Source organism: Panulirus ornatus, chromosome 42 (genome assembly GCF_036320965.1).
Source record: "Panulirus ornatus isolate Po-2019 chromosome 42, ASM3632096v1, whole genome shotgun sequence".
In the NCBI taxonomy this organism is placed as follows: domain Eukaryota; kingdom Metazoa; phylum Arthropoda; class Malacostraca; order Decapoda; family Palinuridae; genus Panulirus; species Panulirus ornatus.
This window is the reverse complement of record NC_092265.1, coordinates 8738307-8766000: the sequence shown is the minus strand read 5'-3', so window position 1 is coordinate 8766000 and position 27694 is coordinate 8738307. Positions and strand designations below refer to the sequence as shown.

The following is a 27694-nucleotide window of genomic DNA, read 5'->3' as shown; positions in this document are numbered from 1 at the left end:
TACTGCTCTTAGTATTGTACTTACTATTTTTACTTTCATGCCATATATTTAGCACAACAAGGGAGGACCATTACAACCTGAGGGGCATGGAACAAACCTCAGAACCCCCATGAGGGAATACATAACCCCAAGTCACTGAGGAAAATGTAGCCCCAGAACCCCCGTGAGGCAAATCAACCCCCAGATCCCCCGAGAGAAAATGTGACCCCCCCAGAGCTAAGAGTTCTCGAAGCCTATGCCGCTGCCGTGGAGGGGGGAAGCCATATTGGTGCAATGACGCCAAGGGCGGGTCGTTTGAGAGGAGGAGGAGGAGGAGGACGGGGAAGTTGTGTGGGGGGGGAGGAGGTTATGCTACCTGTGGAGCTACATAGGAGTGGGGTGGGGGAGAGGGGGGGGGAAGGAAGGCTGTGGAGAGGGGAGTGGGGTAGTTGGGTCCACCACTTCAGCTGAGCTGCTGGTGGAGGTGGTGTCAGTAGGATGTTTGCGTGGAGAGTGCTGGTTACACCCTTGGGCACGATTGGACGACTCGTTGAGCACGACTGTACGACCCGTTGAGCGTGACTGTACGATCCGTTGAGCACGACGGTATACGACTCGCTGAGCACGACGGTATACGACCCGCTGAGCACGACGGTATACGACCCGCTGAGCACGACGGTATACGACCCGCTAAGCACGACGGTACGACCCGTTGAGCACGACAATATACGACCCGTTGAGCACGATTGTATACGACCCGTTGGGCACGACGGTACACGACCCTTAGGTATGATCCCTTATAGCTTTTAGGGCAAAACTACAAACAATTTTTTTTTACTTACTAAAGAAAACAAGCAGAGGAAACTCTACAAGTCAAGGCTACGAGGGACCACAATGGCAACCGTGTACAAGACTACAGGATGAAATGCCGGTCCACAAGCCTGGCTACATCGTCTTGTAGCTAAAGGTTAAGACTACAAGGATCCGAGCCCCCATGCCAGGCTACAAGTTAACCTCAGCAGGCGAGCAGCAGCTGCGAGGAAGACGACCCTAAACAGCTACAAAGGCAGACGTAAACAGTTTGAAAGCGAATCTTCCGAGGCATTTTCGACACGGTTTCAGTCCAGTTCCGAGAAAGTTTCGAAACAGACTCGAAGTAGATTCAAAACAAGTGTTCACAGATCCGCCCAGGAATTCTCGCCAGCGATGCAATGCCTGCCTTTACGAACATGTCATTGCTCTTGACCTTGATGTAAACGTATACACTTGATGATAGAGGCACTGAACGTTGCTTGTGTTGTAAGGGAGCACACGACTTTAAAAAAAAAAGAAAGCTGACGTGACACTTAATCGCCTCCACTGCGCGAGAGCTGCCCCCCTCGTTACACTCATGTTACTTTATGACACCAGCCTATTCCCTATTACGCTACCTTACGCCCTATTACACCGCCCCACGCCCTATGATGCCACCCAACACCATGATATACCACCTTTCACCCTATTAGACCATTTTGCACCCTTATTTTGCCGCTCCAAACCCTATTATACCATTCTATGGTCTTATTTTACCATTTTGTACCCAATTATATCTTTGTACGCCCCCTATTTTACTGCCTCATACCCTTCTTGTACCAATTTATCCCCCATTCAACGAATGCTTCCGTGTTGTCTTCCTCCTAATTCCCCACTCCCATCACAGACTTCCCATCACCATTACATATCACAGCCCATACTCCAACTCCTCTTACATCACTGTTACCCTCACTGCTATCATTTCCCCTTAGCTCTAGTCACCCTTACCAGCAAAACTTCCCCATTTTCTTAAACCCACTTTTCACCCTTTGCTTTCCCTTACTTTGTTCCATATCCCTCTCTTTCTGTTTCCCGTCCTTTCCCTTCGTACCTATCTCCCCTCCCGAAAGTGGCCATTCATCTTGTTCATCATGTTATTCATCTGGCTCATCTGACGTCGTCATTCCCAGAATGTAGATGAAGAACATTAAAACTGATGTTTAATTAAACCACTTTGATTGAACCACTTAAAATCACCATACTGTGACATATGTAGCTATAAGCTATATAGTCTTCCATAGAGGCACATAAAGCCACGTACATATATATCAGGGATGAAGTTATATATTACCACGGAAACGTGATGTAGTTCAGCAAAAGTTGTAGATCAACTGACTGTTATATTTCTTTCTTGTGTCTCCCCTGATGATGTGATTATTACACGAAAGTGCACTTGGGAACTTGTCGTGTTCCATTTTTCCCCGTGGACTCATAGGAATATATATATATATATATATATATATATATATATATATATATATATATATATATATATATATATATATATATATGCCGTCGTCCAAGTGTAAAGGAAGCTGGTTGCATAGTCTCTGTAGGCTCTGTAGGCAGCCCTATACGAGTCGGTACTGCTGACGCAGCCACAATGTACTGATAAGATCCTGGCTCGGTGCTGTGTGGTAGGCACGTAACCACACAACCCCACAGCGGACTGGTTAGTTAGTTTTTAGGGTCTGTTGATCGCCGGGGTCACTCAGACCATCAGGGTTAAGTTATAACAACCAGTAGAAGAGTTTTTAAAAGCTATTTCAGGGTATACTTGGGGGAAAGAAAAATATTATTTTAGTCACCATTCGCGTGAGCTGTTGCAAGTGTTTCTTCCCATAATAAGGCTTGGAGACTGAGGCGCGCGTCTAGCTGCTCCCTCCCTCCCACAGTTTCTGTGATGTGACCGACCACTCGAGGATTAACCGTTACGATAACTCATTTATCTTGTGAAGAGCTAAGCCGTTAGTCCCCTTCCTTCTTTTGTCTTTCCCGCTCTCTGTAAACTTCCTAGTTTGAAGAGCTGGTCTTCAGATACCTGTGGACCTTCGAAATTATGATATAAATTCTTATTCCTCTTCATTTTTTTCCCCCTTTTGGCACAAGATGGTCTTTGGTGGCCTGTGGCTACGCTGTGGGAAGGGAAGGATAGGGAGGGGTTGGTTGGTTGGTTGCTGTTTTGCCTGGTATGAGGTTCCAGCAGTGTTTATGGAGCCAGTACAAACCAAGCGTTTATGATTTGACATCAGAACAGAAAACGAGAGGTGCATTTTTCCTCGTTATATATATATATATATATATATATATATATATATATATATAATAGGAAACACGAAACACACGTAAACTTGATGGAAATACCTACGAATCAGAAGCCTAAACTGCAAAGGTGATCTACCATAACAGAAAGTTATACTTTTGATATACAATATTCAAAAACTCTGGTTACTAACCCTTATCTCCATGGTCGCAATACCTTGACCATAATAACTCTTAGCGTACCAAATTTTTTTCATATATCGTCAGAGTCTCAATAGCATTCACTGTAGCAGGCGGACACACTACTAGTCATAGCAGTCTAATGTAGCAATAGAGGTTGATATAGTCAAATGTAGCAATAGAGGCTATTGTAGTCAAATGTAGCAATAGAGGCTATTGTAGTCAAATGTAGCAATAGAGGCTATTGTAGTCAAATGTAGCAATAGAGGCTATTGTAGTGAAATGTAGCAATAGAGGCTGTTGTAGTCAAATGTAGCAATAGAGGCTATTGTAGTCAAATGTAGCATTAGAGGCTATTGTAGTCAAATGTAGCAATAGAATTAGTGTAGCGTTATGTAGTAGGTAGTCCTCCAGGCTAATCCATAGCAGGAATAGTTTCTATAGTTATCTATAGCTTTAGCAATCCTATAATCCTGTCCAGCATTGTCTACAGTAGACATGGCCAAATCCTACACAGCCGCTACTGACTTTAATGCCTCAATATAGCATTCACCATGATCTTGCGGTGCAAAGTTACCATAATGTCGTGTAGATATGACGTCTCTATACAACGTATGATATGTAGTAACTGCTGTAGTCTATTGTAGTCTATTGTATCAACAACTGTAGTTCATTGTAGTACTGAATTTACTATAATCCCCCCCCCCACAACATTCATTTTATTGTATAGCATCGTAACATATTGTTATTTTGGGCCGTGAGAATATCCATTTTTCTCCTTAAAGTCAGCTCATAAACAAACCGTAACTTTTAAATGTCCTTTGGATCGAGTTACTTTGTAATGTGTAAATTACTTTGTCTTCTCTGGATCGAGTTTATATGTATATGTAAATTGTTTTAAATCATTTGGATATTGTATGGTGAAATGAGGGAGATCTAGAAAGGATCAAGAATAGCCAGTGGCTATAGCGTCTATAGACCATGTTTGTAAACATGACAGGATAAAGGTTAGGGCTCCATAGAAAACGGAATTTTATATTTTTGATATCTGACTGTTACGTAGCTACTAAGGTATCATGTATTTATGAATTACTTATGGAAATATGTTTTTATCACACACTTTATTTTTTTTTCTCCCCAATTTTCACTTGGATTTATTTAAAAGTATTGACGTCGGTTGAAGGACGGGACATTTATCGTCTGCATCAAGTAAGCTGTCAACCGTTGTGTGTGTGTACATGTCCTCGGCTGAGGTTTTGGAAGATCGTTTCTCAAATTACTGGAAAATGGAGGCGATTTCGACCCAGTCTTTGGCTCGTGGCGAGTGAAGACAACCAGGATCGTCGAGGTACACGGCACTGGATAAGACAACAAAGGCCGACATGGTAAATAACCCCAGATTTGTTAAGTCGTCGTAAGCAAGTGGAAAGACACAGTGGGTAAGAGAATGTGAATTTGTGTATAGACATATTGGTTCAGAGGATCTAGATTAAGTGGAGAGGGACATATTGGTAAGGGAGTCTAGATGATATTGCCCTCATAGTTACGAGATATGGACTTGTATGTGAATAATACTTCAAAACGAACGTCATTGCACACACACACACACACACACACACACACACACACACACACACACACACAGACGAAATACAACCCTACAATAGACGATGGGAAAGGGGGAAATGCAATCACCGCTAAGGCAACGTGAAATGCTGGCAATGGAGGCGTGGATTTTTGCGAATTATGGCGCCATCACCTCTCCCAAGCATGGGCGAGACCCGTGTCGCGAGGAGATGGCACCATAAACACCATATCTCCGTAGAGAGAGAGAGAGAGAGAGAGAGAGAGAGACTGTAGATAGAAGAAAGCCTTTGGCGTCGTGTGAGTGTGTGTGTGTAATGAATATAAGAGGAAGCGAAGAGATAGGAGGATAAGGATTGTGGAATGTACACAAAACACACACACACACACACACACACACACACACACACACGCGCACACACACACTCAGTCCTTCAGATCGAAACCCATCCATTGGATACAGCTGCGAGATAAGAGAGGGAAAAAACATATATTCCGAGACATATGATACAGCGAGCACGTATCGGAAACCGTTCCATACAGGACCGAAGCACCTCGGAAACAAGATCCGGCCGGTCCGAAAACACGTTCGAATCTCGGGCAAACAAGTCGGGCAAACATGTGTTTAAAACACATGCGATACGCAGCCCAAACACGTCTCCAATGGCCGGGAGCTAGGAGGGGGTACTTTAAGGTCCTCTGGAGTATATGGAGGAGGGGGTGAAGGGGGGAGAGACACACTAGCCGGATTCGTGGATAGGTTTGTTGTACACGCCTGCCCACACCTGTCACCCCATCCCTCTACCTCTTACCCCCCATCACCTCATCCCCCCTACCTCTTACACCCCATCACCCCCTACCTCTTACCCCCATCATCCCATCCCCCCTACCTCTTACACCCCATCACCCCCTACCTCTTACCCCCGTCACCCCATCCCCTCTACCTCTTACCCCCATCACCCCATCACCCCTACCTCATCCCCATCACCCCATCACCCCTACCTCTTACCCCCATCACCCCTACTTCTTACCCCATCATCCCATCCCCCCTATCTCTTACCCCCATCATCCCATCTCCCCCACCTCTTACCCCCCATCACCCCAATCCCCCCCATCTCTTACCCCCTCATTTCGAGGACTCGCACCTCACCTCCTCCCCTACCTCCTCCCTTAAGCCATTAAGACCCATTACCCCTGTACCAGAGCTATGAAGACCCATTACCTCTACCTTATCGGGGGTCATTAACCCATACCTTACCCATTAAGATCCGTTACCCCTTTCTTTATCCCATAACAGGTACCATTACGTCTTCCCCGACCCATCAAGATCCATTATTCCCTTTTCTATCCATTAAAGCCCTCCAGCTCCCTTTCTTTCATGGGCACCATTACCCCCTTCATTACCCATTAGGACCCATTTTCACCCATCTTCCTCACAAAGACTCGTCGCCTCTACCCTTCCCACGCAGGACCCATTACCCATCCTCCCATTTTTTTGCAAGTGGCGTACCTGTGGGACTCATAACTGCTGAACTGCTTCTTCCCCTAACCCATCAGGACCCATTAACCCCCATCTCTCCCCCACCAGGACCAATTTACTCCCCTCCACACTAGGACCCATATCCCATATTTCGTAACCATTTACTTCTCACATCTACCACCCTTATCCATTACCCCTTATATTACAGGAACCCATTATCCTTACCCCTTGTCTCCCCCACCACGACCTACGAACACTGCCCCTCTTCTTCTCTCTTCCTCCTCCTCCTCCTCCTCCTCCTCCTCCTCCTATCATTCACTCCCTCCCACCGGACCCCATCATCCCCCCTTCACAACCCACCCGTGCCTTGCCTCCTCATCCTGCTCGCCGTCAGGTACGTGTGGCATACGCCCCTCTTGTCCAACTTCCAAGTAGCCATTTTTGGACATTTGTCTTCCTCCTCTTTTCTTTTTATCAATAGTCTCTCTCTCTCTCTCTCTCTCTCTCTCTCTCTCTCTCTCTCTCTCTCTCTCTCTCTCTCTCTCTCTCTCTCTCTCTCTCTCTAAGCCATCGGAGAGGACGTAATTCATTTACACGAACGCAGACACAGAACTTGTCTTCGTCAGGATCTTAATATTTTTTTTTCTTAAAGGAACGATTATCTGATGATGTTACACGAACGACTGGAACTTTCGAGTGGATACACCTGGCTAGCCTGTTGTAAGTCAGCTGGTCCTGGTGGAAGTAGATAAGTTCGTGTAGAAGTATAAGTACAAGTGTGTCTGTGTGTGTGTGCCTGTGTGTGTGTGTGTGTGTGTGTGTGTTGATGACTGTGTGAGATTTAATTTCCTTTTGGGTTTATAAGTGCGATAATGTCAGTCAAGTGTGTGTAGAAGTGTATGTAAATGTAAGTAGTTTGGATGGGTATTTCACTCAATAAGTGTGTGTAACAGTATAAGGAAAAGGGTGAAAGTAGTTTAGATGTGTATGTCAGACAATAAGTGTTTGTAGCTCTGTGTGTGTGTGTGTGTGTGTGTGTGTGTGTGCCTAAGGTTGCGTGGGTGTTAATGTCTGTACTGGGTGTCAGTCAGTATGGCCGGTAGTGTTTGCTGGTGTGTAGGTGTGTGTGTGTTTGTATAGGTGTGTGTGTGTGTGTGTGTGTGTGTAGGTGTGCGTGGGTGTGTGTGTGTGTTGGAGATGATTATGGTGGTGAGAATGGTGGAGCAAGGCAGGTTTAGTGTACTCATGGCCCCTCTCTTTTACTCCCAACTCTTACACCCTCCTCCCCTCCTCCTTCCATCTTTCGTTTACCCGCCCCCCCCCCCTTCCCCCACCCCCTCGTTACCATTCCCTCACCGTGCCCCCCCCCCCTCTCCTTATGAGGTCGACCCAAACACCTCTCTCGTTTCCCTTGCCCCTCTCACCCTCACACACCCCGGGTTCGGTGAAGACACCCTGTCTAACTCTTCCCCCCCCCCTTCGCTTTGTTTATTTAATGACGGGGACACCGTTAGCCACCCACACACACCCACACCCCACACCCCACACCCACACCCCCTTCCTCCCCATTTATAACCACCGACGCACCATTACGCGACCCACAACCATTGACGTAAGGTGATCGATGTGTGAGTGAGGAGGCAGAGTGTTCTCCGTAACTCAGATAATCAAACGGACTCGTAACTAACAAGACTATTATTCATTAACCAAAGGAAATGACTAATACACACATATACCAGGGCTGGAGGCACCCCGAAAATGAAAAAGTAAATATATACGTAAAGATACACACACACACACACACACACACACACACACACACACACACACACATACAAAATAAAACATGAACTGTTGAACGAAAAAAAGACAACAGATTACATTTAAAATAAAACACCGAGTGTCACTGGTCTATTTAAAGGCCCCGTGTCAGGATGATCACTAATCTTCGTGATGAATCGACAGGCTCTTCACGTTTAATTATTTCTGCAAGAACCCACAAAGCCGGCACTGCAGGCATACAGTCATGGCACTGCTTTGCAGCAGCGGAGCCAGCACACCTACAACACGCGGACCTGTACACACACACACACACACACACACACACACACACACACACACACACACACACACCTACACACCTACACACCTACACGCAGACCTACACACACACACACACACACAGACGTTAGTGTGCGTGTTAACTATAGAGCTTGGTCGTGTGGTCGACAAGTCGATCGATATTGAAATTGTCCAGCCATGACGTGGGGTTGTAGATACGGTTTTTCCCCTGGCTGTATGTGCCTCTGTGTGTGTTTGTGTGTGTGTGTGTGTGTGTGTGTGTGTAGATCTGTTTATGTATTTATGTTTTTAGGTAGGTAAGAGGTAGGTCTGTATATGCCTGTTTGTATGTATAGGTAAGTGGGTATGTGTATGTATTTGTGTATTTGTGTGTGTGTATGTGTGTGTGTGTGTGTGTGTGTGTGTGTGTGTTTTAGGGAGGGGTGGGACCCCTGCGGTGGTGCGTGTAGTGTCATTACATATTGGCACATACTGTGGGGGTGTTGGGGGGGGGAGGGAGGGGTCAGTGTTTGCTACACTTGGGGAAGGGGACCCCCCCCCCCCAATCTCTTTAAGCTCTTTGTCCATCACACAATTCCATTTTTAAGTTCTCCTCGTTCATTGTCCCTTCCTTTAACTTGCTCCGTTTGTCCGTTACCCTGTTAATTACAGAAGCATTAATTTCACCTTCTCTTCGAGAAATTTTTCCTCCTCGGTTTCTTATCTTGCTGTAATTAATCATTCTGTTTTAAAAGGAACTGCTCAATACCATGTCCGCCTTCTTCGTCCTCCCCCTTCAGCGTGGGAAGCTATGTGGCTGCCATCCACTCCCTTGTAGCTTACTCCTCTCTGCCTCAGGGATAGTCAGTGTTGTCCCTCGTTCGTCCATCTCCGGCTAACCTGTTCCCTCCCCCAAGTGAATTAACCCAACCAGTGATTCATACTTTGCTGTGGGGTATACTCTACGCTGCACACAATTTGTTAGACGTCTTACTCATGTGATTGAGGGTCATTTTGACTGATATGTATATTTTACTGTCTTTCCGTCCATTCTGATGTGTCCTTCTGGAGACAGACTGCGTATAGTAACAACCCCATAAATCCTTCTTGTTATTCTCAGCGAGATGACTTCATATATCCATAGCTACTCAGTTTGATGTTTGGATGGATTACATTCATCACCCATGTATGTGACCATTGTTGTGTCCTTTGTAGGTCGTCTTTTAGCATAGCATCATCTGCAAATATTTTCAAGGATGATTGGTGTCTTTCGGGGAAGTCGTATATGTACATCAGGAAATAGCAAGGGGTTCCCAGGACTGAACCCTGCGGGACGCCACTGCGATGCACCCCTGACATCTCATGAAAAAAGGCATAGCATTTGTTCTCATCCACTACCTCCTCCTGACTAGGCTGTCTTCCATTGACTTCCCTAAAACATCATCGCATGTTGTCTCAGTACTTTCGCACTTCACAGACGTGGATGACATAAGGCAGGAATAGAATGAAGAACACGTGGATGACATAAGGCAGGAATAGAATGAAGAACATTCGTCGTATATTCAGTTCCGTGAATGTATCTCCATATTTTTTTTTTCCTAACTCATCTCTGAGTCCTTCATTCTCATTACTTGTTCATCAACGGGCAATTTGCTCCTGATCGATTTATGGAACACTTTAGGATTCTCATTTGCTTCATCCACAGTTCCTGTGTGTATATTTCTTTCGTTCTTCCCTCCTTCATTCTTCTGCAGTCATTCCTTGCCCTCTCGTACCACCAAATGCTCTCAGTCCGCAATGCCAGGTACGTCTTCTCTGCAGTATTTTTCTTCTTCTTTGGCCTATTAAGATCTTTTCTTGAACCATAACCTCCTCCTCCTCTTCCTCTTCCTCTTTCGCCTCTGACCCCCTTTTCCGTGCATCCAACTAATAGCGCCCATGCACCAGCTCCCTCGTTAAAGTCTTCACAGAACATCTTCCAACACGGTTCCAAACTCTGGATTTCCATGTTCCATTTGATGCTCCTAAAGAAGAAGAAGAAGAAGAAAAAAAAGTTTGGTTTGCTCTGTAAAGTTTCCCGCCTCACATCTTCGTATTTTAAGTTTCCCTTTAAACTCCATTCTTGTTTCCTCGCTAACCAAGTACTTAAACTCGACTATTGCAACATGATCTCTCTGCCGGGGCGAGGGAGGAGGTGACCATAGTTGATGTCTTCTATTTCCATGCCATTGTACATGAAAACGAGATCCTGGGCTCGTGGTATATAAGCTTCGCTGACTCTACCGTGTTCAGTGTGACGTGGTAGTGAAGGAAAGTTCTTCGGAACGGAGTCAAAATACCTTGTGTCTGTCTTAGCGTTTGTGTGTGTCTCTCCTCCCTCTTGTGAATCTCAGGGAGGCTGTGCCCTCTTGATTGCCCCCCTTGCACTGACAATCTCCTGCATTTATCATAACTTTTTCCATCACGTATCATTTCGACGAAGCTCATCTCTCTACCTCTGTGCCTCCCCTACACCAAGCCAGTATGATCGCCTATAAATGTCCAATTGACCTCTTCAGATCTTTTCCAGTTGCACCATTCCATATGCTGCAGTGTCTTCCAAAGCCCATTATAGAACAGTCAAATTCAGGTCTATTTTTTATTCGCCTAATTCCATATGTATAGGTTTAAGACCACGATCAAGTCCACTAGATGTAATCCAGTCCTCTTGATCCAGTACGCGGTTCTCCGTACGCTTATTTTCGTCCTTAGAATGTGATGTATTATTTATAGCTGACCCGTTATTATTTTTTTGTATACACCGCCCTCAAGAGCCTCACGGGAGACGAGGGAGGGAAAATAGCTTCTAATTGCTAGAGGGAAATCGCTCGCGGTCCGCTAGACGACTGTTTTGTTAGCCAGTCATCCATTCTACGTTAGATAATGCCTTCTAGTCAGCCTTAGTTAATGCTCTCTCGTGAGTATTGGATAGCGCTTTCCAGTCAGCGCCTGATAATGCTTTCTAAGCAGCATTTCATAATGCATTTTGGTCAGCATCAGGTAATGCTTTCTAATCAGTACCGGATACAATGCTTTCTAATCAGGATTAGATAATGCTTTCTAGTCAGCCTCTCACTATGCTTTCATTCTTCCGTTTTCTTCTTGCGGTTCGTCTAGTATATAGTCTCTGTATTGTACCCCATTTTGGATTTTGCTTTAAGCTCCCTGATTTTTTTTTCCCCTCCTGTGACAGCGTTTGGTAACTTATCACCTCTTAAGGTTTAGGTCATACGTCTTCATACCAGAGGGTCGTACCGTCGTGCTCAAAGGGTCGTACCGTCGTGCTCAAGGGTCGTACCGTCATACTCAAGGGTCGTGCCGTCGTGCTCATGGATCGCAACATAATGTTCAATAGTCGTACCTTCATGCTCGAGATTCGTACCGTCGTGTTCAAGGGTTGCATCATCGTGTACGAGGGTATCGTACCCTGGTCGTGCGCAAGAGTACCGTACCCTGGTCGTGCGCAAGAGTACCGTACCCTGGTCGTGCGCAAAGGTACCGTCGTACCCTGGTCGTGCCATACCCTGGTCGTGCGCAAGGGTACCACCGTACCCTGGTCGTACCCAAATCTACTGAACGCGTCGTGCATGAGGACCATAAGCCTCTCGTGCGCTCTCTCACTGCACGGCTCTGCCAGCAACCTCGTTATGCTTACACGCGTTTCATCCACTAATTAATTAACATTTCCTGAATATCTTTCTTCACAGCTTCGCTCTGACCCCCCCCCCCCCTCCCGAAAAAAAAAAAGAAATATTACACGTTGCCCTGGGTTCCCATGAGCGCCGTGACTGACCCAGCACACTGTGGCTAAAGTATTCGATACAGAGAAAAAAAAAAAGTCATCTACAACTCAGGGTGTTATGTGATGACTTCATGTTACTCGGTTATTATTACAATAGAGGAATTTAGGATTATTATCTTTTTTTTTTTTTGTATCATTCGTTCTGGCCCATGTCTCGTGTTTTCCCTTCTCTTATCATACAGTCTCGTGAATTATCCTTTTATTCATCACGTTAGCTGTTTATTTTTCATCTTCACTCGTCCCATATTGTGTTGCTTCAACGTATTTCCCTCTTGTCTTTTGTGCTCCTCGCTCATTTTCCTGATTAGTGTGTGTTTGTTTGTGTGTGTGTGTGTGTGTGTGTGTGTGTGTGTGTGTGTGTGTGTGTGTGTGTGTGTGTACCTATTTCTTCTCTGTGGAGTGGGAGTTTCACATTCATGGGGGCCCTACCTCTTGGGACATTTTCCACTGTCGTACAGTCTTTTGAATTCCTGTATGTAGTCTGTATTGACCATGTCCTCTTCGTTCAGCTAATTCCATTCGTCCACCACTCGTATATTGTAAAAGTACTTATTTGTTTAAGTTTCTTGCCTACATCCTCCTATTGCTCTGTGTCTACATCTTTCGAAGAACTGTTCACTGTATAAGCCATCAAATCTGCTTTCCAAACTAAAAGATTATGATCACGTCAACCCTCACTCTTCTGACTTGGGTAGATTTAAGGCCTTTAGCTTTTCCTTGTTACTCAGCCCTCTTAATTTTGCGTACCATCTTTGGTGTCCACCTCTGGACCTTCTCTATTAGCACCTCGTGCCGTTTTCTGACAAGTCGTTTACGTAGATCAAGAAGATTAACGGTTCCAAAAAGAACCCTTGGGGAACTCCGCGCGTCACCTCCACCCTTATGGAAGAGGCTTCACAGACATGCGTTCTCTGTTCCCATGTACGAAGATAACCTTCTGTCAATTGAAAAAGTGTCCTCCGTCTTCCCTTATTCCTGCATAGTGCTTTAACATCGTAATCATCCCCCTCTGTGTGTGTTGTGTGTGTGTGTGTGTGTGTGGAGAGAGAGAGAGAGAGAGAGAGAGAGAGAGAGAGAGAGAGAGAGAGAGAGAGAGAGAGAGAGAGAGAGAGAGAGAGAGAACCTTAAGTAATATATATATATATATATATATATATATATATATATATATATATATATATATATATATATATATATATATACACACACACACACACACATAGATTTGTCTCCCCAACAGAGACGATCTTTCTCGCCTTCCCACCACTGTTGCAGACCACATAGAAGGAAGGAACAGCATCTCCCCGCATCTCCAAAACGAAGCAAGTTTTACACAGCTCGAGCCGTGAATGAGAGCATCGCATAAATTGCTTTCGGAAACTTTCACAAGATTGCCAGCCATGGAATTAAGTCTATAAATATGAGATGTGATGCCATTTAAAGAGAGTTAAAGATGAGGGGGCCGAGGGAGGCCAGCGCGTTCACACTTGTCGGTGAGTTTAAAGCTGCAACTTTGTGCAGAAATTATTGTTACTTTCGTAGATGGATGGGGAGGGGATAAAAAAAAAAAGTATTCATTTTCAAGTGTTTTTAGAGTTGTCGTACTTGTTCGACCTGTTCTTTTTGAAAGTGGATCCTCTTGTCTGAGATGGACCTGTCATTCTAATTCGGACCTACTTTTCTAAGCTGGACCTGCCTTTCTAAGTTGGATTTGGTTATTCTAACCAGAGAGGGCTCTTCTAAGTTACCCATATCATTTTCAGTTGGTCGTAAACCTATTGCTAAGCTAAATGTCCCAATTTCAGTTGAACCTGCCTTTTATAAGGTAGGCCCAGTATTCTCAGCAGGACCTGTTTTTCGAAGCTAAACCCGCTATTCTATGTTGGTCCTCTCACTTTAAAAAGCGTTGATCTAACTTTCGAGACACTATACCTCCTATTCCTAAGCTGGGCTTTCCATTCTAAGTTGGACCTTAACGCTCTTAAGCTTCATCTTGTACCTTAACTTAGACCCACTTCTTTGAAGTACACCTGCCTCATGATGAATCGTGATAATGTAGAAATGTAATCCATATTTGAACCTCTTTTGTGGTAATTACATGACACCAAAGTGTAATCATGGGTACAGACGATAGCCAGACGATGTCTCTACAGGTGGTATGAACACACAGGATGAATCGTTTAGCTACGCGTATGAAATATGTCATTATTTCCAGTATATTACACATCACCTCTCCCCCTTTTTTTTTCCACGATCGTCTTCATATGTAGATACACATCCACTGTGAAAATAACCTATGTAGTCACACTCTTTAAGAGCGGGCAGTATTTATCAGTCCAACCTTTAAAACCAAACCCACCCATCCCCCTTCCCTCCTCCCCGACCACTGGCAGTATTAAAGCCTGCTGCGCCCTTTAACTATGAAATGGTAAAGCATTGTGACCCCCCCTTGTGGTCTTTTTAAAGGTATATAGGAATGGAATAAGAAGTATCAGTCGGGAATGTTCTTCGTCTCGTTTAAAGCCCCCTTTTTGTGCTTCGAGCGCCAGCAATTTGTGCATTTCTTTGCCAGTCAGTTGTTGTTCTTCCCCCCCTTATGCCACACTCCAGCAAAACCATTTGCACACGTGCACCAACCATTTTGTAGGTGATGGCACGCTCTCTGGTCCTAGAAATGTATAAAATTGATCTCAACAAAGTTGATGACACTCTTAAAAATCATTTCCTACTATTATTCTCTTTCATATGCCAACAATTTACTCTACAAATTTCTCCACCCTTGTGGAAACAGTATCTACACATTTGCTAAAACAATTGGGACATTTATCAATAATTTTGGTCTCACAAGTATCCCTAAATTTCCCCGACTCGAAATAAGTTATCATACAAGCACTCGTTTCCCACCAGTACGTCCACAGTGGTGCAGTCACTATGGAAACTCACTGACATGTCCACTGATTTATCACTGTTATGAAAACTCACCAACAATATGTCTCACCCCATCAGTATGAACCCTTACCTCCAATATGTCCCACGAAAGCTGTGTCAGTATGTACCCCTCACTTACAATATGTACCACAAAAGTACTGCCATAAGGAATCCTCATCTACAGTATGTCCCACAAAATCACCATCATTATGAACCATCACCTACAGTATGTCCTACAAAAGCCCCAACAAAATGTACCCTCACCTACAATATGTCCCATAAAAACACCATCACTATGTACCCTCACCTACAATATGTCCCACAAAAGCACCATCACTATGTACCCTCACCTACAATATGTCCCACAAAAGCACCATCACTATGTAGCCTCACCTGCAATATGACCAACAAAAGCACCATCACTCTGTACCCTCACCTACAATATGTCCCACAAAACACCATCACTATGTACCCTCACCTACAATGTCCCATTAAAAACACCATCACTATGTACCATCACCTACAATATGTCCTACAAAAGCACCATGAGTATGTACCCTCACCTACAATATGTCCTACAAGAACGTGTCATCACCCACCTTTTTACAACACCGTCTACAAATAACTCATCTCTTTCCCCAACCGAATCCTTGGTGGGTTCCAGTAACCCCTAACCCACCCCGTTGCCCACTGAATCAATGCTGGTGGGCCCAGTCGCCCTTAACCCACCCCGTTGCCCACTGAATCACTGCTGGTGGGTCCCAGTAGCCCCTAACCCACCCCATGTTCACTGAGTCACTGCTGGTGGGTCCCAGTAGCCCTTAACCCACCCCATTCTCACTGATTCACTGCTGGTGGACCCCAGTAATCCCCTAGCCCCACCTCATTGCCCACTAAATCACTGCTGGTGGGCCCCAATAACCCCTAACCCACCCACCCCATTACCCACTAAATCACCACTGGTAGGCCCCAGTAACCCCTAACTCACCCACCTCATTGCCCACTAAATCACACTGCTGGTAGGGAGGAGGGGTTTCTGATATTCCCCCCTCCCCCCCTCCTCACATGAACCAACCCACCTCCCTTCCTCTACCTCCTGGCTCTTCTCCCCCTTCCCCCCACACAACACCCCTTTTAAGGGGAGAAAAAAAAAATGCGTATTTCAGCTACTCGAGCAAGGCTGTGTGTATGTATGCGTAAGTTAGTCTGTCTCCGCGCTCGTTTGCATGTCAATTGCTAACTTAGAGTCAGGTGGGCGGAAGAAGGCTAAGCTATTGGTCCGTTTCCTTCTCTTGGTCTTAAGAACAAGGTCACCTGGGGCTGCAGGTTTACCTCGCCGCCACGACCTGTTTAATATAGCGGGGGGCGGGCCGTCCGTCCGTCCCCGCCCCACGACGCCCCTCCTCCCTCCTGGCGCAGGTTACAAGTCTGCACGCTGGGATTCGGACAGTCTCAATTTTTATCTGCGGTTGGGGATTCGAACAAGTATGACGTCAGCGGTAAACAAATCAGATATTACCTGATGAGAACAAGAGAAGATGACACAAACAAACAGAAGTAGTTGTAGTAGTATAGTAACAGTGGTAGTGTCGGTTTAAGTAGTTGTAGTAATGTAGTAACAGTGGTAGTGTTGGTTTAGGCAGTGGTAGTAGTAATAACAACAGTGGTGGCAGAAGTAATAATAGTAACGGCAGCACTAGTTGTAATAATAACAAAATAGCAATATTAGTAACTACTATTACTAGTAGAAAGAGCAGCTGTAGTACAAATAATGGTAGTAGAGGTAGCACCAGTATCAATAATAGTAGTCATGGTAGCAGTGGTAGGATTGGTAGTAGAAGTTGTAGAAGTAAACAAGGAGTAATAGCTGTTGTTGTGGTGGTGGTAGTGGTCGTATCAGTAATCGTAGAAGTAAATATAGTAGCAGTAACAATAGCTGTAGCCCAAGCAGTATCTTCAGCTTTCGTAGTGGTAGCATTAGCAGTAGTTGTAGTTAGTAGTAGCAGTGGTAGTAGTAAGTAGTAGTAATTGTAGTTATGTTAACAGCAGTTGCAGTAGCACCATTAGTAGCTGTAGTAGTAGTAGCACCATTAGCAGCTGTAGTAGTAGTAGTAAAAATAGCACTAATAATAGTTACCTTATCAGTAGTAATAGTAGTAGTAGTAGTAGTAGTAGTAGTAGTAGTAATATAAGAGGCACCAGTATCAGTAAGTAGGACTGTCTGATATGGAGTGTAGTGAGAGGGTACGTTACGTTGTACTAGGTTATGGGGTATGGTGTACTGGGTTATGGGGTACGGTGTACTGGGTTATGGGGCACGGTGCACTGGGTTATGGGGCACGGTATACCGGGTTATGGGGCACGGTATACCGGGTTATGGGGTATGGTGTACTGGGTTATGGGGCACGGTGTACCGGGTTATGGGGTACGATGTACTGGGTTATGGGGTACGGTGCACTGGGTTATGGGGCACGGTGTACTGGGTTATGGGGCACGGTGTACTGGGTTATGGAGCACAGTGGAACTGGGTGGCGTAGGGCTCACGCCTGTGTGGTGGAAGAGAACCTGTCTGGTGGAAGGGATAGTCGAAGGTACAACTTACGTGTCTGAGCCTCTTGGTCGGCCATATCCGGGGGTGTTGGGGGTGCTGGAGCAGCGGCCGTGGGCGAGGTGGGGGCTGCGCAGCCCTTGCTACCCCCTTCCCGGGAGAGGGGTACCTTCTTGACGAGGTAGCAGCGAGGCATCCCGGTGTCACTTCCCTGGCTTGGGGAGAGGACGCAGGAGACAGCTTGGGGGGCCGACATTCAGGCTGAGTTGTGGCGGGATGGGGGCGTCGCGCCCTGTCCTCACACCTTCACCCTGTAGGAGGGGGTCCCTTGGGGACACGTCCACACACCTCCGCCGGGGTTGCGGGGCTAGCAAGTCTCGCTCTTTCTCTCTTTCTCTCCCCTCTCTCTCTCTCTCTCTCTCTCTCTCTCTCTCGCTCTCTCTCTCTCTCTCACAACGACTTGCTCTTCACACCAGTACAAATTTTGGCCATCAAGAACATAATGCTTCTCGGAGTAGGTCACGCTCCCTCCCTGAACACACCATTTTCAGTACACAGCGACCGGAGGACGAGTCACAAGGTGCCGTACATTGCACATGATAAGCGAAGCACACGCGAAGCCGCCTTGCATAGCAACAGTATTGTGGATTAGGGGCTCCACACGGCCACGTCAGGAGCAGGGGAGCCTTGGGTGGGGTTCGTTGTGCATTGTCGCAGTAAAGGCACGAGGTGAGGAGGCCAGGGCACCGTCCAGGGCCCCGGCGTGTCCTGGGTCACCTCACTACCACCTGTTTCACTGGAAGCAACAATTGTCAGCCGCCAGAGCCGCAGCCGCCCAGCATGGACCCCCTGCCGACGTGTTGCTGCTGCTGCCGCCGCCCTTCCAGCGGAGGTGGTGCCGATGCCGCCTCCCCCTCCGCACCCTCGGCCCTCACGCCCGCCGCCACAGCCTCCGCAACCGCTGACCTGGCCGTAGTTTTGCCCGCAGAAGTAAGAGTCTGCTCCCCGGCCTTGTTCGCTCCGACATTACCACCACCTCCCTGTTCCCATGACGCGCACGCGCCCCTGCCTCCTCGTCCCACAATGATTCACACGTTCCAGCTTCCAAGTCGAACCATAACAGATCCACAATTCATTGACATATTTATCGTGGCCTCACGGAATACACAGAAAGATCATTGTGGCCTTCCATCCGCTTCAGCAGCAATGAAGATATCTACTTTTGAGTGATTGGTAACCAGTGGAGCGATATATTGAAGAAGGTTACCCCGATAGAGATAATAGAATTTTCTTTGGATTTGGTTCCAAATCGCTAGTACAATAGAGACTCGTTCTGGAACGTAGCCGAGCTTACACGGCGAAAAGGAAGCCACGAACTAAAAGTGTCTTATATTCTTATATTGTACCATAAATTTAAGTGTAAATATTTAGATGTTCTATATTTACGTATGATAGGTAAAACAATAGAATTGTCAGCAGTCAGAATTAAATGGCCTTGACGCCGATGCAGCAGAGTCATAGTCGTATATACGAGGATCAATATTTGGGGAGCGCGTCACCTGTTCCTCAGAGCTAGCGTGTGAGCCTACAACACAAGACACAATTTCGCCAGCGTTGCGGTGTACCCTACGGCTCTCCTCGATTCACAAGACTCACAATAGAAATGACACGATAAAGACTTTTTTCTCGGTGTTTGAGCGCTGCACGATGATAACTTAGTAATCCGCGAAAATTTCGCCACCATGAACGTGAATTCACGGTAAAGTGACGTTCCTGTTAGAATCCGCGAGAGTCGCTTCGTACTGGTAACAGTGATTCCGGACTCAAGGAAAACACGCGGTTGCCGAACGTTGCAGTAAAACACAACTTTTCGGATGTCACCCAACTTTTAAGCTCCATTCCTTTTTACACTTCACATTCTCGGTGTTATTATCCTGTAAATTTGTAAATTCATCCCCAAACATTAGCCATAACAAGGGAAAATAACCGGGGGAACACCAGATTATACCAGATATATGAAAAAATACAACTTTAAATTAACTCTTAACGGGTATTCTTTTATCGCAGGTTCACATGCAAACTATACTGCACAGGTTCTATTCACCACCCCCCATCCCCTTCCCTCCCACCCCCTGCATGCACAGAACTTTACCAAACTGTGGCAACCATCAAGGTACAAAAGTGCACAGTAATCCATATATATATATATATATATATATATATATATATATATATATATATATATATATATATATATACATACACACACACACACACACACAAATGCTCGTGAGGTGTCCATTTAGTTTCCATGTCTGCAGATACACGAAGGCACGTATATATATATATATATATATATATATATATATATATATATATATATATATATATATATATATATATATATATATATAAGCACTCCACACGTAGATGATCATTAAGGTACGTACCAGTCCTCCAGCAGGTTGCGAATCGAGGCTATATATACCCCCTCGTCTTCCCATAATAATGTAGAACACATCAGAAGGTTAGACGAGATCATCATTGGTACTAAACCCACAACATACAACCACATGTGCCCGGTCATCCACGCTCAAAAGCCACATATACCCGGTCATCCACGCTTAAAAGCCACATATACCCGGTCATCCACGTGTAAAAGCCACATATACCCGGTCATCCATGTGTAAAAGCCACATATACCCGATCATCCACGTATAAAGTCCACATGTACCCGGTCATCCACGTGTAAAAGCCACATAAACCCGATCATCCACGTATAAAGTCCATATGTACCCGGTCATCCACGTGTAAAAGCCACATAAACCCGATCATCCACGTGTCAAGTCCATATGTACCCGATCATGCATGTGTAAAAGCCACATATACCAGATCATCCACGTGTATTGTCCATATGTACCCGGTCATCCATGTTTAAAAGCCACATATACCCGATCATCCACGTGTGTACACAACCACCAACTCACACACACACACACACACACACACACACACACACACGTATACAACACAGTGTTACTTGCATATGCCATATCCCATGGGGGGTTCTCACAACCCTGCCTGGACAAGGGTTTCAACGAATATCAATATTGCCAGACCCCGGCAATCATCATCCCTGGATCAGCCTCTCAAACATCTCCAGGTGGCTCCTGATTACGCCAAAAAAAATTTTCTGTAATTTTTTAAATTTTTCTAATTTTTTCCCCGACTTTTTTTTTCAGAATATGTTTTGATTTCTGCTTTTTCCAAGTAGGGATTTGAGCATGAAGGCAGGTTGGAAGTAATTATTTATTTGTTTCGATATACGATAGGTGTTAGATACGAGACATTGTGTGATTATTATATTTGGTCACTTTTTATTTTTAGGGGGCAGCAAAATTACAGATTCTAAGATTAATCATTTGTGGTTATGAAATCGAAACGAGACATTTTCTCAGTAAGAAACTGAGTTAAATCGACAATTTCACGGGTTTCGTATACATATTTAAAAAAAATGATAAAAATTTTGAAATTCACGGGTTTCTGATACATATTGCAAAAAAATGATCAAAATTTAATGAATTTAGAATAATTAAGATTTTGGTAGTAGCCCATCTTGTTCGCATATCACATTTTTCTTTGCCGTTTGTTAATTAAATGATAATACTGGATGGGGAAATAACAAAAAGAAAAAAAGAAAAAACACCAAAGATAATGGAGAGGAAAAAGAAAAGGGTAAATTGCAACTTAAGACCATAAAAGAATTGTGTCTAAAAAGAGAAAGTTCCGAGTGCTGATGGTTACCGTGTTGCTTCGCAAGGTAAAGCGAGGGGGTGTGAAGGTGTGACAGTAAATGGTGAACTTGCACGTATCATATACAAGGGCAAGACAACTGGAACGAAGCGGCCTCTCCAGGCTCATCTTCCTCAGGCATTGGTGGCCCACTACTACTCCCCCATCTCCTGCCATAGGGATCCAACACGTCCTAACCCACACAGATCTGCTCAAGATGATGTTTTCAAAGCAGAGGTTGAGAGGATACTGCAACCTACTATGTGGAAAAAAAAATAATTCCTACAGATTGTATTGAACTATATATGGACCATCCACAGATCTGTTTTGGTACACGCACCTTCTCCCCCTTGGACATTTTACCCTGAACAGAGATGTCATACCACTAGTTAAGACGGGAGACGACCAACGAACGCTTCGTGATGAGTTAGCGAAGAAAACACTGGTTAAAGTTAGCTCAGACAAGACGCGAGTTCACCAGGGCTTCTCTGAATGGAAATAGGAGAGCAAAACCCGTTGTAAACCGGGAGGAACCAAGACACAGGAGACTAGAGCTTAAATATTCTATTACCAATGGACGTAATTTCCATCTGCTGCAGCAGCACACACACGCCCATACGTGGCAGGATTTGGTTGAGGTGATGTCGAAGATGAGAGCAATAGAATGGAAGTCCAGAGAGAGAGAAGAAGAAATAACAGAAGAAAAGAAGAAAGAGTTGGTGAGAGAAAGGTATAAATTGAAAGGGAGAGTAAATCTCTGACACGTCAAGAAAAAGCTGGAGGTGATGAATAAGGCAAGAGAAAGGGACAGCAAATAGTACTGCAAAGTAGAGGATGGACAAGTGTTAGTAGAAGGGAACTTATCGCTTTTGTTAAAGGCAAAGCTGATGTTAGACCGTGGTCAAAGAGAATGTCGATAAGAAATAGATAATGCTCAGAAAACTGGAGGAAAGGAGGAAGTCCTTAATGTAAAGGCTATACACTAAATGAGCACGCCAAGCGGAACATTAAGGTCTATCGAAAAAAAACAATAATCCTGCTTCATATGATAAGAGATAATGAGCTCAGAAGATTCTGAAAAAAAAAGTGAAAAATATGAAGTAGAGAAATTGGATTACAAACACAAGTTGTACCAAAAGGTACAGTTTAAAATGTTTCAGTTTATAAGTGAAAAAAAGTTTTTTTTTTTAACTTTTCATGTTCAGCGTCATTGTAAATGCTGAACAGCTGATTGTTTACGAGTTCGGATCTTCAAGAAAGGTTATGATGTTGCCTATGGGCGATGAAATATCACTTTCTTCAGTTCTGAGTGATGTACATATTAGACCATAGCAGTTACTATATGATTACAGCTGAAAAGGTGCCCATGTGATCCCGTCTCCATGCGAACACCTTTTGTCAGTTTCGTCTGTGATGTTGAACGTGTGACTCTCTATACAGAAGGGTAGAATGTCAGTAGACTAAAGCAGGGGTTAGCAAATGTTGTGAGGGTCTTTTGATTTTATGTGGTACTCTGGCAAGTAGCGATCATCATATAACATTGGCCTCCTGGAAAGGGTGGAAGGTTGCCATTTCATTGTAGGCCTGCATTCTGTTCTTTTTATATTCCTTCGTAAATTGATTGGCTTCATTGTGTGTGTGTGTGTGTGTGTGTGTGTGTGTGTGTGTGTGTGTGTGTGTATTATCCTCATTATTATTATCCTCATTATTCTTCTCTAATATCGAGAGGCACACAAGGTGAAGAGGTTCAGCTTATTTGAAAGCGTGTCTCTTACACGGGTTTAGCCAAAGACATGATATGCATGCAGATAACACCGTGAACGTAGGAGCTCACAAAGCCCCAGTGAAAGTGCCATCTTATCTACCCTTAAGTCCTCTTTGATTGGCCCCCTGTCGGGGATTTCGATTCCAGTCCTCCAGTAGGGGCCTCGATGCCAGGTACTGTACATCCTGAACCTGCTTGGCAGGTGTCACGGGGCTTCATCGGCGAGCCTACCCCTCCATTGGGTTAAGGGCGTCGTCGGGGTGGTTCTCGGAGGACTTCGCAGTCTCTTTGGTGTACAGCAGGACAGCTAATGACGCTCTGAGTCCCAGTGGATAAGAGACGACGTCTCTGTGGACGACACTTTGAGGAGGCCTCGTTTGCCTCGCCGTTCTCGAAGCTTTTTTTAAAGTCTCGGTATTTGTTCAAAGATGATTTGTCCGCTGCTTTGTATTTTTACGAGAGGAAATCAGACGTGTATACGAGAAACGCCAACATTCACCTCACTCTCGAGAAGCGCATTTGTAACCCCACCACAAACGCAGCTTCACCACACCCTCGACACCTCCAGCCAGCGTTAAGGTGGCTGACTGTTGGGAAAAGACCAAAGGTAAAACGAAACCGAGAAGAAAAAAAAAAAGAGCTTTCTCTCCTACGTGGAGACGCTTAACAAACTCAGAAAAGTTGACGAGGCAGAGAGACCAAAAAAGAGAGAGAGAGGACCTTCGTCCACTGTAGTTGTGTCATTAAGTTCGACTCGGCTCAGGTTTTGCGAGTTCCCTGTAATGTCTTGCCCACGCCATACCGTGTGTCCAGCTCTGCCAAGTCATTAAATCGTTTACTCAAGGCCTGCGTCTACAAGGTAGTAAATGATGATAAGAATGCGTGCCACGAAAAGAGCTGTTTCGTGTATATGTTCTACTATTTTTTGTGTGTGTTTGTTGGCCTTTGTGTGTGCTGTGTTGGTGAGTGTGTGTATGTTTTATATGTGCACTGCATATATGTGCTGTGTTTCTGACATGGTTTATGTATTGTGTATTTTTCTTGTGTGCGAGTTCGTATGTGTAAGTGCCTGGTTGTGTACATCACACATGAGGTTGCCTTATCTTATCTTCCAGCCACCGGAGTCCCTTCTACATTCTATTAGACTCCTGTGATTTTTTTTTTTCTAAAGTGAATATGTCTACCAGTAGTAAGAGCTGTAGGGGACTGCCATTCCAAGAGCTGTTTAACCTATGTATAGTAACCGCTTGGAGGGGTTTGAAAGAGCTAAGTATGAGGTGTATGGTCCTTGAACCTGATCCTTGATGGTCAGGTTGAAGGTGATACCATCATCGTACTCAAGGATCGTAAGGTAGTTTTCAAGAGGTCATTCATTAATCCCAGTCCTTCATGTGGAAGTAACGTTGGATTGTACCCTATTCGGAGGGTTCAGGTCGAGCCAACTCGACTCATTCAGACGATAGGTATACAGGGTTTCCCAGAGCTGGGTCCCACGATTCTTGCTCATTGGAAGAAAATGAGCAGAGGGTAGAAACTTAACTTCTAAGTTGAGAGAGAGAGAGAGAGAGAGAGAGAGAGAGAGAGAGAGAGAGAGAGAGAGAGAGAGAGAGAGAGAGAGAGAGAGAGAGCTGGGGAAGAAGGCTGCTACCTATATGTGGTACTAGACATTAGCGTTATTCGGCCTCTGGTTGCCTCATTCTTCGTGTGATTCATGAAGAAACAATATATTTATTTATTTTTTTTTTTTTTGTATCACCATTGAAATGCAGACGATACATTCCTTAAGGTCTCACACGCCTGGGTGGTGTCTTGTCACTTCAGGCCGCCCTCTGGTGACGAAGGGAGATGTCGGCGACGACGCAACAACAGCAGGTCTCGTGGTGGTGGTGGTGGGTGGGTGGAGGTGGAAGTGGAGGGGAAGAAGAGAGAAAGGGAGAACGCCTGCCGTGGTGATGGCACCTCCGTATCCTTCGTCAGGAGGGCCAACACCCACCTACCTACCTGCCTGCTCGTGGAGTCGACTCCAGTAAGACCAGTGATCATTCTCTCTCTCTCTCTCTCTCTCTCTCTCTCTCTCTCTCTCTCTCTCTCTCTCTCTCTCTCTCTCTCTCTCTCTCTCTCTCTCTCTCTCTTTCTCTCTCTCTCTCTCTCTCTCTCTCTCTCTCTCTCTCTCTCTCTCTCTCTCTCTCAATGATATTGTCGAGCCTTCATGGTTCTTGTCAGTTGACCCCACACACACACACAGATGTGTATGGATGGATTTGTCGCACTTTCGTTCGTACCAATATGGTACGGGTCTACATGCCATGAGTAGAAAGAGAATTGAATAAGTGATCATAGCTTCTGGTGTGCTTTATTTATGTTTATATATTTATTTTTGGGATTTTTTTTTTTTTGCGTGTAAGAAACGGACGGGAGTTCCCACGTCGTGTGTGTGTGTGTGTGTGTGTGTGTTTTCTTACTCATCTTTTTCATCGCACTATTCTTTTTTATCAAACCCTTTAAGAGTAACATGTTCTCGTATCGATCAAATTCGAGCCGACATCGCCCAACTCACCGCCCACGACAGCTGAATCATAACTAATCGATTTATCCACACGAGAATGTCTGTCAGTAAACGCTAAAATAATCTTGTATTTCCTCCACTTCCGTAGAAAAGAAAAAAATGGCCACGAAGCAACCCTCCCCGGTCGTTTAAATGGGGTTGTTTGTTTGAATTCGCGCATCGAAACGGTCAGAATGGACGAAATTAGTCATTTTTTTGTGGAGACGAGGCATTAAATTACCAGATAAATTCTGTTCTCTTTTCAATTTCTTTTTAGAGAATGGCATATAAAGATAGCTTTGTGAAATACGTCCACTCTGCCTGTGTGAATAAATACCGAGTTACGATAAAACTTGAGATTATTTATGTTTGGCTGCCTTTGGAGGCTCACGGGCTAGCCAGAGACTCTGCCCACCCAACAAATATTATATTTCCTTTTTTTTTTTTTTTTTTTGCTTTTTAAGTAAGATGGAACGGATGAAGCACTTGATTTCGTTATAGAGTCTTCAGTTAACAAATTGGAAAAAAGCCTTTCTCCATTAGCTCTAATGTATAATCTCTTCATTCGTAATATTGATATACCTAAAAACGCTGATTGGTTGCTGGTCTGTCGCCTTGTAGATTAGATGAAATCCATAAGTGTTTTGGAAAATTGAAGGAGTTTTGCTGCACTTATCCTTACCTAGCTTGAACTTGGGAGGCAATAGAATGGACGCCGATGAAACATTACCTTCTCTTCTTGCCTCAGGAGTCCTTAAAATCCTCATGTTGCTCCTGCAGCTCCAAGGAAGCTGGCCACGTCAACCGGTCGGCCACCACAGGCTATGAAGTGTTGCACTGTGTGTGTGTGTGTGTGTGTGTGTGTGTGTGTGTGTGTGTGTGTACAGAAAGTGCTGGGCATTTGAGTAGTAAGTGCTGGGTTCGGTTTCTTGTTGATGGCAAATGCATCAAGAAGGTCAATGTGTTGAAACGGTGTTTGTAGTGTTGTAGTGATGTCTAGAGCATTCGCTACTAAAGTTGGTGACCCAAAAAAGGAAAGTGGTTTTCTTCACAAGTCAGGATTATTTGTGCCTCACGTGGTCTCCAAACCTCCTCAGGTGGTGTTGCTTACTTGCTTAAGGTGAGGTGTTTGGTTTCTCTCAAATCAGTCAGTATCTTTGTTGTTTTTTGTTCATAGGTTTCCTGTGTGGCTGTTGGTAATGGCCACGTCAGTTCTTTTATACAGTTTCTAACTGTTCTGAGACCACTGATTAAAATTCTGATCAAAGAAAAGGAAAATTATAGCTATTCTGTCATAAGACTTTTGTGCCAGTTCAGAATTGACCAATTTTATTCGAATACATTCGCACATTTGTACACACAGTTTAGATTTGCAAGTTGTTGCAATCGTATATATTTAAGCTCTGATACATAAAGACACTCGGAAACAAAGGCCAAGTGTTCATTTGTCTTCATCTTGAGGTGTTCATGACGGCCTTACCATCGCAGTGCTTCTTGTGTGACGATTCGATTAATTTATATGGTCAAGTGACCGCCCTAAATCGTCATTTAGAAAGAACTGGTCATTCGCTCGCTGCCGGGGTCATCAGTTGTGTATCAGGATTACAGGATGATTCTTCGTATTTAATCTTTTTAAGAACAACTAAAAAAGATGCTGAACCTCGATTTCTTTATGAATTGGCCACGTCAGTTGACTGTTTAGTTATACTTGAGACTGCATCATCCCAAGGAAAATACCCATTATAGGGTGAAGTTACAACTTTTATAGTTGGTGGTAAATGTTTCGTTTTCTGTGGTTGATATCATCATGTGGAGGGGTGACTAGTACGTTCAGGGAAAAGACAAAATCCCTCTCGTTCAACACATTATATCATCGT

General features: G+C 44.7%; 2 protein-coding genes across 2 annotated transcripts in view; both read right to left on the bottom strand.

Moving 5' to 3' along the window:
• LOC139761890 (uncharacterized) overlaps nt 1-18998 on the bottom strand; it is a 32526-nt gene extending 13528 nt beyond the window's left edge. Inside the window, exon 1 of the mRNA XM_071686475.1 lies at nt 17770-18998. Coding sequence (XP_071542576.1) covers nt 17770-17971 — 202 coding nt within the window. The 5' untranslated portion in view covers nt 17972-18998. The remainder of the gene's footprint in view (nt 1-17769) is intronic.
• Nucleotides 1-27694, bottom strand: part of LOC139761891 (uncharacterized) — a 237616-nt gene that overhangs the window by 117123 nt on the left and 92799 nt on the right. The gene's annotated exons all lie outside the window — the stretch shown is intronic.